The 12,589-nt window shown below is 32.7% G+C and overlaps 1 protein-coding gene across 2 annotated transcripts in view; it reads left to right on the top strand.

The window, feature by feature from the left end:
* NUP35 (nucleoporin 35) overlaps nucleotides 1-12,589 on the top strand; it is a 50,816-nt gene that overhangs the window by 9,140 nt on the left and 29,087 nt on the right. Inside the window, exons 1-3 of one of the 2 annotated variants that reach the window (XM_031960351.1) lie at nucleotides 2,281-2,429; nucleotides 8,658-8,828; nucleotides 10,056-10,183. In XM_031960351.1, coding sequence (XP_031816211.1) covers nucleotides 2,408-2,429; nucleotides 8,658-8,828; nucleotides 10,056-10,183 — 321 coding nt within the window. In that variant the 5' untranslated portion in view covers nucleotides 2,281-2,407. Of the gene's footprint in view, nucleotides 1-2,280; nucleotides 2,430-8,657; nucleotides 8,829-10,055; nucleotides 10,184-12,589 lie in introns of those variants that run through there. The other variant, XM_012544866.3, reaches the window with a different exon arrangement.

Raw genomic sequence — 12,589 nt, 5'->3', positions numbered from 1 at the left:
CTGAATGGCTTGATTTTTAAGCAATTCTCTCTATTTTGAAATGAGCCTTTATCAGAATCTTTGACTGTAAAAATGTTTTCCCAGTTTATTGATTCCCTTCTAATCTTGTTTGCATTAGTTTTGTTTGTACAAAATTTTTCAATTTGATATCAAATTTTTCTCTTTTGTGATCAATAATGATCTCTAGTTCTCTTTGGTCATAAATTCCTTCCTCTTCCACAGGTCTGAGAGGTAAACTATCCTATGCTCTTCCAGTTTATTTATAATCTCATTCTTTATGCCTAGATCATGAACACATTTTGACCTTATTTTGGTGTACGGTGTTATGGTGGATCAGTGCTCTAGTTTCTGCCATACTAATTCCAATTTCCAGCAATTTTGTCAAACAGTGAGTTCTTATCCCAAAAGTTGGGTCTTTGGGTTTGTCAGACACTAGATTATTAAAGTTATTGGTGTTTTGTCCTTGAACTAACTCTATTCAATTGATCAATAATCTATTTCTTAGCCAATACCAAATGGTTTTGGTAACTGCTGCTTTATAATATAATTTTAGATCTGGTACAGCTAGGCCACCTTCATTTGATTTTTTTTTTTTTTTTCATTAATTCCCTTGAAATTCTTGACCTTTTGTTTTTTCATATGAATTTTGTTATTTTTTCTAGGTCCTTACAATAGTTTTTTGGGAGTCTGATTGGTATAGCACTAAATAAATAGATTAGTTTAAGTAGTTTATTATATTTTATTATATATTTTTTATTTTTATTATTTTTTTTATTATATTTTATTATATTTACTCGCCCTATCCAAGAGCATTTAATATTTTCCCAATTGGTTAGATCGGACTTTATTTGTGTGGAAAGAGTTTTGTAGTTTTGCTCATATAGTTTCTGATTTTTTCTTGGCAAATAAGATTCCTAAATATTTTATACTGTCAGTAGTTACTTTAAATAGAATTTCTCTTTGTAACTCTAACTGTTGGATTTTGTTAATGATATGTAATATAAGAATGCTGATGACTTATGTAGGTTTATTTTGTATCCTGCAACTTTGCTAAAGGTGTGAATTATTTCTAATAGCTTTTTAGTAGAATCTCTGGGGTTCTCTAAGTATACCATCATATCATCAGCAAAGAGTGATAATTTGGTTTCCTCATTACCTACTTTAATTCCTTTAATTTCTTTCTATCCATGCTTCTTGAACCAACATTTATAGCTTCCCTCAAAGAATCATAATTTTTTATTTATTTAAATTTCAAGACGCAAAATGTACCATGGCTAAATTAGCTTGAGAATATTCATCTAGGTCAGAGATTATTTTACTTTTGTGTGTATATGTGTGTATGTGTGTAATAGCCAATGCTGCTCTTCTCTGAATGCTATTTTTAAATGCATTAAAATAAACCACATTGAATTACAAAGGAAACCATTTATCAAAATATTAAAAATAAAGTTCACAGATCTCAGGTTAAGAACCGTTACTTAGATAAACCTTCTGTTATCTATTTTATGAATGAATAGATGGGTTACTTGTCTGAGAACAAACAACTAGTGTCAGACTCTGTTAGTAACTATTGACTTCCAATCCTGCCTTCTTTACATTCTACTGCTAATTCACTAATCACAGAAATTTACTCAAGTTTATATTCTCCTATTATTTGAGTCCAATACTTTTTCCAATAGTTGGGGAATTAAAATAAATCCTAAAGAACAATTAAGGAAGAGATTTTTAAATGTTTTTGAACAAGTGGAAAAAATCTCTCACTTTAAAGAAAATTCTTGACTCAGTTAATGTTTCTGTGTTTCCTCAATAATTTTGGTAAAAGTTTGCGTGAAAATTATTTGCCAATTACTCTGGAGAGTAACAATAACACAATTCCAATATTACTATTAGATCAGTGTCTTCTTTGGCTGGTTTGCTTCCTGACAGCTGTATACTTCTATTTTAGGTATTTGAATAATGTCTAATAGGAGGTAAAATGTAATGTCTTTAGTGCCTGCTTTCGAGTTGTCAGACTCAAATCAGATAACGGATGTTAAAGAGCTCTATAATATTTAAAAAGCTATATATTTCAGTTATTATAAAAGAAAGGAAGAAGAAAATAAAAATTCAGTACTTGGGTTAGCAGTAATACTCAGTTGCATCTGTTATTTCATCAACTTGGATTTTCTTTCTAATGGTACAGTTCATAATCCATACATACTTGTCCATTCACTGCTACTCTTGTTGATGTCTTCCCATAAGTTCTCCACAGAGAGTCCATCCAATGAGGTGGACCCCTTCCTTTAATTCTCTTGACATCACAAAGATGCTAATGGAACATGGTTCTTTTGACTACTAAGCTTGTGTACTTTTCACTACATCATGCTGCCTTCCAATTCAGTTAAATGAGCATTTCACAGCGACTGCGATGTGGCACTTTTGTGTAACTGGTGAATATCTTTGTTAAGCATATATTCTGTTTTATGCTTCATTTAAAAATCAATAATTAGATCATCAAGCAAAGTTATCTTGGGAGAATATTTTGGAGAACTGCTAATGTGACCATTTTGTACTATCAAATCAAATTTATTTTTATAGTCAACAAACAGCACTGTTGGGATCTTGTATTATTCTTGTATTATTTGAGTCTTGGTCACGTGTATGAAATTGAAGATTTTGTCTGCTGTGGAATATTTACAAAAAGTAGTCTAATCCCTCCCAATAACATTATCAAGGATGTGATAGAGATTCTTATATAAATTATTTTATTAAAATTTTAAAGAAGTGGATAAAATAGATGTGTAGCTAATTTTTGATCTTTCAATCATTTTTCCTTTTTTGATAATGATAAGGTCTGGGGGTTGGGTTTTTTTTTTAACCTATATATTTGTTTGGTTTTTTTTTTGTCACTTTTCAGATTTCTTGAGAATCTCATCCTCAAAATTACCAATTGTAGCACAGACCTTGTTTACACTTTTTACAGTCCAGCCACCTTTTCTTTGTTTTCTTTAATATCATTTCTACTTCTTTAGTAAGCATATCTTGGATTGAGAGTCTATATGTGGTTGCTTGACTATACTTGGTGTACTCTTATGTGCTGGGTACAAAACTAAGTGTGCTACAAAGAAAGTCAAAAGACGGTCATTTTCCTCTTCTCAAGGGGCTCTCAGTGCAATGGGCGAGGACACCATGCCAAAAAAAAAAAAAAAAAAGCACAATTAAGCCACCATATGATAAATGGGAAATATCATCAAAGGGAAGGCATTAGAATTAAGAGATATTGGAAAAGGCTTCCTGTAGATTATGAGATTTCACCTGGGATTTAGAAGAAGCCAGGGAAGTAAGGCAGTAAATATAAAGCATTCTTGGCATGGGGGAAAACTAGAAAAAAATGTTCTGAGTTGAAAAATGAAGTGTCTTAATTAGGGATGGTGAAAATAATTAATTAGTTTTTTTAAATATGCTTTTTTTTTCCTGCCAAAAAGCTTAATCCTTAAATACCCTTGGGATGACTTTGCTTAGTTGTGGTTTTAGTTAAGTTTTCTTTAAACTGATTTTCATTTCATTGTTTCTTGATGTTTTATGAGTGTGAGGAGTGATGGTAGGAGTCTGAGGACGAGATAGAACAAGGGGGAAAGAGGTTTGAAAGTAGTGTGATACTAAACTTGTTAGCTCTGGAGTCCTTATTGGGAAAGAGAGGAAAGAGAAATCCAAGCATTTATAAGAACCTGAGGCTTGGAGACTGAAATGATAAGAATGAAGACTAGGTTTGGGGAGGAGGGAAGATGAGAGGGGGAAGTGAAACACAGGGAGAGATATAATTGGTAGGGGGTACATGATTTTTTTTGATCAAAGAAGTTAAGTATTTATGAGTAATGGTAAAGATCCATGTATGTAGCTGAGGTAGAATGGAAGAGTTTTGGGCTTTGAGGACATTGAGAAATTGGGAGGTTAGGGTGTTTGAGGAAACCTTAGCATTCCTCTTAAAATTTAATGTACATGGAGGAGTTGAGATGGAGAGAAAAATAGTGAACTATTGAATGCTATTAAGTAAGTTACAGTTTATAGATTGTGTCAAAATTGTGATTTTTTTTTTTTAGTATCTTTTACCCTCCCCCCTCTTTTTTTTATGTGCTCAAAAGAACATCAGGGAAGATTCAAAATATATAATAATAAATTTCCAGTTCAAGAAAGGATATAACAATAGAACAAATTATATTCTAGAATGTCCATCTTTGTATCCTTGTAGGTTGTTCTTTTGTTTTCTGCTGTGCACTTTTAAAACTTTATACACCTTTTCATTCATCCCTTCCTCCCCCAAGCAGGCTGTAGTTAAGCACAAATATATTTAATAGATATACACACACGTATACACATATATACAAATACATTCACATCCATCCACAGACCAACATATTTACATTTATTTCTATACACACATAGCCGTGCATATATATCTACATATATTCACATGCATTTATGTATATATAAATATGCATCTAAAACAATATTAGTATGGCTGACATATAGATCTCTGTCTTGATTAAATCTTTAAATTTGACTTTGTATAATTAATGATTCCTAGTCTGTGCTTTTTTTCCTTAATAAATTGGACTCCTGATCATTGTTATAATGTTTGTGTATATCTCTTCTTTCCTATCCCTGCTAACTCTTCTACTTTAATTTTGCTCCTTAACTTGCCTTTCTCTTACTTAATCTACCCTCACTCATGAATCCCTTCCTTGTCTTCTTCCCCCAGCCTTTAAGCTCCACTCTACCAATCCCTCCCTTATTTCTTTATAGACTCTGTAGAGTGCTATATCTCATGGTGTATACTGTAGTATTGCCTATTTAGTCCATTTCCCAATGTGAGTAAGTTTTCACAACTACAAGCTCTCCTCCCTCCTCAAATGCCTCTGTGACTATTCTTTCTCTGCACCTTATTTGTATAAATCTTTTTTTTGAACTACCAAATTACTGCTGTCAGTCTTAAACATATGGTATACATTTCCATATGAAAAACAATTTATCCATGTTCAGTTTCTTGAATTAATTTTGGATATTGGCTCTTATATGTTAAATTTTCTATTGAGTTCAAGTTTGGTTGAAAGAAAACCCTTCAAGTTTGCAAGTTTGTTGAATGTCCATTTTTTCATTCAATACTAGAGATAATTTTGCTGGATATGATTTTTTTTTTGCTGCTGGCCTAGTTTTTTTGATTGTTGATATATTCTATTCAAGGACTTGTGATCTTTTATTGTGGTTTCTGATAAGTCCTGTACAATTCTAATTGCAACTCCAGCATATTTGAATTTTTTTTTCTTGTTTCTTGCAGATTTTTCTCTTACACCCCGAAGTTTTGAAATTGGGCAATAATATTCCTATGTGTTTTCCACAAAGGATCTCTTTGAGGGAGTTTAATTGGTGGATTTTTTTCTGTTTCTATTGTCTCCTTTTTTTCTGTCACTTTAGGGCAGTTTTCTTTGTCCTCCTGTGAAGATGAACCCCATTATTCCCTGTTTCCATAATAAATTTCTATGGTTGAGTTCTCTAGTCTTTCCTTTTTTTTTTTTTTTTTTTTTTTTTTTAAATGAGAAGTAGTAGTGTGAGTACTTCTACTCTTGGGGTGAAGGGATGGTGCCTCTAGCTTCACTTCAGCTTTCCCTTCTGACCTGGAACCCCAAATCAAGAGCCTTCCCCACTCCTGCAAATGTCAGCAGCCTGCAGTGGACATCCCTGTCCTGCTGGTTCTGCACTCACTGGATATGCTGGTTCTTTTTTACCCAGGGCTTTGTCTCTGCAGCACAACTGGGCCAGGTATTCCTAATCATTCGAGGTTCACTCAATTTTGGGGACTCAGACCCCTCTTACCGCCGTACTCCACACTCAATCTGGGAGATGAAAGTTTCTGTGGTTCCTGTTGAGGCTTCAGCCAAACCTAGCTAGCCCCAGGGTTCTCCACTTGTTTTTGCAAAGCTAGCCTAGAGGTGTTTGTAGTTCACTCCAGTTAATCCCTGACCTGGGATCTTTAAATCTTTTTGGATTCTGTTCAGAGGACCCTGTTCTTCCCCAAGTCTTTATTTTATTTTATTTTATTTTTTTACTAGTTTTTGATCACCCTGAGGTACAAATTTGTTCTGTTTCTGAGGGAATTCTGGAGAGCTTTAAATTTACTGATCTACTGGACATCTTTTCAGAATGCTTCCTTTTACCCTCTTTTCTGTAATTGCCACTGTGATTATAATCTACTGGACATCTTCACAGAATGCTTCCCTTTCTCCCCTTTTCTATAATTGCACTGTGATTATAGAAGGAGGACATTAACAAAACCAAGGGCCATTTTTTCTTTTTCCTTTCATGAATGAATGTGTGCTTGGCTAAAAAAATTGATCACTAATTGATCACCAGTTGGCTAGCCTTCTAGTGGTAGATCTTTATCCTTAGATATAGATATGTACTTGGCACAAATGTGAAGTTTTTCAATGTGGTAGAAACTGCTGGAACATGGGCTCTAGTGACATAGCTCTTATAGGTGAACTTTATTTAGCCTCATCTTCTTGGTAATCAGGCCCCCATCTCATTTTTTAATGCATTAATCCCTTTTTATTTTCCCTACTTTCATTAAATGTCATGAATTTTTTTCTAATCCTCTAATTTTAAAAACATTAATTAAAAAAAAAACCTTTAAATTCAAATTCCCTCCAACTCCTTCCTTAACCATTGAAAAGGCAAATAATAAGATAACATGGTCTTTCTTAAGAATGTAAGCTCCTTGTGGATGCCCATCAATTGGAGAATGGCTGAATAAATTGTGGTATATAAATATTATGGAATATTATTGTTTGGTAAGAAATGACCAACAGGATGGTTTCAGAAAGACCTGGAAAGACTTACATGAACTGATGCTGAGTCATTATATACTTCAACAACAATACTATATGATGACCAATTCTGTTGGACCTTGTCATCTTCAGCAGTGAGATGAACTAAAGCAGATCCAATGGAGCAGTAATGAACTGAACCAGCTACACCCAGGGAAAGAACTCTGGGAGATGACTAAGAACCACTACATAGAATTCCCAATCTCTCTATTTTTGTCCACCTGCATTTTTAATTTCCTTCACAGGCTAATTGTACACTACTTCAGAGTCTGATTCTTTTTGTACAGCAAAATAACTGTTTGGACATGTATATTTATTTTGTATTTAATTTATACTTTAACATATTTAACATGTATTGGTCATCCTGCCATTTGGGGGAGGGGATGGGGGGAAGGAGGGGAAAAAGTGGAACAAAAGATTTGGCAATTGTCAATGCTATAAAATTACCCATGCATATAACTTGTAAATAAAAAGTTATAATTAAAAATAAATAAATAAATAAATAAATGAAATAATAAAAAAAAGAAAAAAAAAAAGAATGTAAGCTCCTTGAAGACAGGAACTATCTTGCTTATACAGTGTCCTCAGAGTTTAGCACAGTACTTCACATCTCTATATGCTCTTTATATCTATCGTCATAATTGCTTTTGAGAACTTGTTATATAGACACGCCTGCACATGTAGGCATTAGTATTATCTCCATGCCATTATGAGGCATTAGAGGAAAAAATTTAAAGAATACAGTTTTAATACAAACTTGTCCTAATTCTTGAAAGTCATATCTCTTTATATATGTGTGTGTATGAGTATATATTTTGTGTGTGTATAATGTCATATGTATACGTGGTACTTTTAAAACTAAACATATGCATTTATTTACATTGTTTTTAACATTTTGGGAACTGAAAAATCCCAAACCTTATTTTCATTGATGCAAAAATTAGTTCTCTTTTCAGATACCCCTCGATATTCTTAGCATTACTGATTCGTTTCTTTAATTAGATAAATCTACATCTTTAATTAGATAAATCTACATAAAGTGCAGTATTTTGGTCAGTAGTGAGTTGTTCCCTTAACTCTTTATGTAACATTATTCATTCAGCAAACATTTTAAGTACCAATAGTGAGTGAGGCAGTAAAAGGAAGGAAGGAATATCTTTTATGAAGATAGAATGTTACAAAATTGATTTAATTATTTAAAAATTTGACTTTTTCTATAATTTTGCCAAAATTATGCTGTTTTATTCTGTTTTAAGGAAGAAAATGCTTGCAGTTGAACATGGACACCATTAAAATATTGGCTAACAATTGACACTTGTTTTTAGTATGTTTTGTGTTTATCTTGCCAGGTGAAATATTGATGAAAACACAATCTCTATGCACATATACAGAGGTATTTTATGTGTATGGGGGAAATGGTAGGTCGAAGAAATACAAGAGTTGCTAGGGGTTTGTATATAAATATTATTATATCATTCCTGTTAAGATTGTTGTGATATGTGGAATGCTAACCCTTACAGCAGAAACAAAATAATTTTTATATCCTAGTTCTATTAGTTACTTAAATACTATTTTTTATTTAGTAAGGGAATGTTGTTTCCTTAGATTCAGGATATATCAAAGACTTTGAAGATAACAGTTCGGTTGGACCTGTTTTATAAACAAAGCTTAAATTTTTCATATAATTTTAAAAACAAACACTTATTCCAAAATTTGGCTAAATTCTAAAAAATTCTTTGATCATTTGTGGGAATGACTAGATATATTTTGTTAATTTTGTTTTTATGTAACATTTAGGAGCTGAACCAATGATGTTGGGTTCACCTACTTCTCCAAAGCCAGGAGTGAATGCACAATTCTTACCTGGCTTTTTAATGGGAGATTTGCCAGCTCCAGTGACTCCACAACCTCGATCCTTCAGTGGCACTTGTGGGGGGGTTATGGAAATGAGATCTCCTTTACTTGCAGGTTGGTAATTTAACATAATTTTAAGAATAATTATAATGTGATTGTCACAATTTAAAAAAATCATATTTATAAGGAGCATTTTAATAGTATTAAAGACATTATCTAATCCAATCCCCAATTCAACTAATGATGTTATAAAGCCCAGGTGTAGTAATCTCCTTAAATTTACATAGCTTGTACAGAGCAAAGCTGATTCCGTTTTACTAGGATCTGGCCTCTAAACCTAAGTTTTGTCCATAGTATCTTGCTGGGAAAAGACTGGAGAACTGTGGATGGGGAGTGTTGAGTAACTTTTCTTAAAAAGTATTTAACAAGTATTTGAGAGATTAGGGTGATTTGCCCAGGGCTAATATGGATGTATTGAAGGAAGGATATTAATCTTGATCTGCCTGGTTCTGAGGCTTTTATGCTACACTGCATTGTATCACTCTGGTTCTTTACAAACTGGATTGTAGTTGGAGTTTTCCTTTCTCCATTCTAAACGTTTATTACTTTTTTAAAAGATTATTTTAAATTCTAAATCCTGAGACTTACTAATTGTGCAGATAAAACTGAATGCTGAATTATTACAAACACTACTGTAATGGAACAAACCACTCATTAAAAATGTACATAAATAACATCAATGTCAATGTCAACATGAAAGTCAATTTAAATATCTTGGTTTAATATCTGAGAATGGAAACATCAAGCAAAAATTAGTATAATTTGAACATCTCCTGCTGTGCATTCCATTTCTAACCAGACTTAATTTCACGTATTAGATATTGGTGAAATAAGCTATACTACAAACTTATGGTAATGACATTTATGAAGAGTTCACAGCTTTAGGTATAGCATTTTCTATTTAAATGTAGCATGATGTTAAGCAAATCCTTTAAAGAAAATAACTTTTTGTGGAATGATATTTGCAAAAGAGTTGTCTTGTGAGTTGATAAATATTCTTTATAGGCCTAGTGCAGTTTTAATTTGCAGATGTACATTTGTACTTTCTCTTTTATGTGGTATTTAAATAGTACCCATAGAATTTGGACAAAGTATTTGATTTTAGGCTATAGGTAGGTCAATGTTGAGTAAAAATTCTGTTAAAAAATCCTAATTAATTTACAGTAACTTCTTATGACAACCCACACATTATTGAAATCTCAATGGGGAAAGTTGTGTTGTGAGGAGATATGTGTACTTAACAATTCTTGTCATACCATTCCTTGCTTAAATTTATTGCAGGTGGATCTCCCCCTCAACCAGTTGTACCATCTCATAAAGATAAAAGTGGTGCTCCACCAGTTAGAAGTATCTATGATGAAATTTCCAGCCCAGGACTTGGATCAACACCTTTAACTTCAAGAAGACAGGTGGGAGTTAGTTACATTAGATGATTAATGCTATTAAGGATTGAGTGTAATGGTTCTGAAACATGAATATGTTAGCTAAAAAATTCTTAATGAAATTAAGAGTTATTTGAAAGGCATATTTTTATATGAATATTGAACTTTTAAATACCTTTTTTGCATTTTGCTTAAGTGAAACAGTGCTAGACCTGTTAAGTATTCAACAAATTCAAATGAATTCTCTTTATCTAATGATAATCTACATGAAAATGCTATGTCACTTGAATTGTTGCTAATTTAACATATTTCCTTGTCTACTGTATGGAAAACATTGTGTTCAGGTTCAGGTCAGAAGAATACACATAGACCCTTCTTTGAAAATGCTTCTATCTGCTCCCATGGATTTAATTATCATTTCTATTCAGAAAATTCTCAGATTTATTTGTTTAGCTCTAAACTTTCACCTAACCTCCAGGCTTGCATCTTTAGCTGCCTCAAGAATTATTTAGAATTTGATGTCCCTATAGAAATCTTAAACACAACATGCTCAAAATTGAATTATCTTTATCATTATCTTTCCCTACAAAGCTTTCTTTTTTCCTAACTTCCTTTTTACTGATAAAGGCCTGGTCATCCTGACTTAGATGTCTTCCTCATCTGATCATTCGTCAAGTCCTATTGATTCTGTTTTTACAATGTTGTTCATATTTACTCCCTTTTTTTTTCTGATGTCAGCCATAAATTCCACACTTGTGGTATTAAAAATCAGCTAGTTGGGCTCCCTACTTCAAGTGTCTCCCCACTCCTCTGAAAAGTGATCTTCCCTCAAGCACAAATCTGACCGTTTTACTGCCCTTTTCATTCAATTCCAGTGACTCTTTTATACTATTAAATATATAACCTTCTGTTTGGTTTTTAAAGTCCTTTATAATCTGTCTCCTTCCTATTTTTCTATACTTCTTTCCACTCATTGTCCTCCACTGTAATGACCTTCTTATTCCTTACACAGGAAATTCTATTTTCCTAATTGACTCTATTCCATATCTCTTATGTTTTCCTCATCTCTCTTAGCTTCCCTGAAGTTTTACTTTTGTTTAAAACAAAACAAAACAAAACAAAAAAACCACCTTTCTGGTCCTCCTTAATTCTAGTACCTTTTCTCTGAGATTATCTTTAATTTTTCCTATATTAATTTTGTTTGTCCATAGTTTTCCATGCTAAGTCTTCCTAGTAGGTTGTGAGCTCCTTGAAGTCAGGGACTAGTTTTCTTTGTATCCTCAAAGATTAACACAATGCCTGCCATATACTGAGTACCCTTAATAACTATTTATTGACTTGACTTCACTCTCCTTAGGGGAGATGGTAGCTGTATATGTCATTGGATCATATATCTAAAATTGGAAGAGAGTAGTAAGGCCATCAAGTCCAACACCTTCATTTTGAAGATAAGAATACTGAGGTCCAAGGAAGGAAAATGACAATTTTTCCAAGGTTGCACAACAAGAAGCATGAAAGGTTGGATTTGAACCTGGATCCTTTGAATCCAGAATCAGTGCTCTTGTCATTGTGTCATGGTGCCTCAAAAAATATAATTCAGAAGTATAAAGTATTTGAAGACTTCCACTATGGCATTGTGTAAAGACTGGACTTTGACTCAGCAGAGGTTTCCTTTATGTGATACTGGACAAGTCATTTCACCTCTATGAACCTTAATTTTCTTATCTCTAAGGTAGAGATAATAATACAGTATCCAATGTATAGGATTATTTTGGCAGCATTTTATAAATTTTAAATGGTCTGTAGGGCATGTTAGTTTTTTTCAATTAATATTCATTTTCTCTCCCTTGTTTCCCCATCCCCTGAAGGGGGGAATAAAAAGAAAATAACACACACACACACACACACACACACACACACACACACTGTTAATATATAGTTAAGCAAAACAAATTCCCATATTGTCCATATTCAAAACTCTCTCTTGTTCTGCAATCTTTAGTTTAATCACCTTTCTGTCAGGAAATGAATATAAACATCATCATCATTTCCCTGGAATTGTAGAGTTTTTTTATTGATCAGAGTTCTTAGTGCTTAGCAGATTGTCTGGTATATAGTAAATGCTTAATAAATCTTTATTGATTAATTAAATCTTTTATAGTTGTTTATCTTTCAAAAGTTGTATTTCAATTTTTTTTTCTAATTATTTCATACAACGCCGGTTCATACATGTCTTCCTAGGTTTCTATGAAATGATTCCTTCGATACTTTCTTATATAACAGTAGCATCTCATTATATTCATCTACCATAATTTGTTCAGCCATTCCCCAGTTTATCGATACCTTGTTAGTTTCAAGTTCTTTGTGACAACAAAAAGAGCTACTATGAATATTTTTGTATATATGAGTCCTTTTTGTCTTTCCTTGATCTCT

The sequence above is a fragment of the Sarcophilus harrisii genome, chromosome 3 (assembly GCF_902635505.1).
Source record: "Sarcophilus harrisii chromosome 3, mSarHar1.11, whole genome shotgun sequence".
Classification (NCBI taxonomy): Eukaryota; Metazoa; Chordata; class Mammalia; order Dasyuromorphia; family Dasyuridae; genus Sarcophilus; species Sarcophilus harrisii.
Note: the sequence above shows the minus strand (reverse complement) of the source record. Positions and strands in the feature narration are given on the sequence as shown.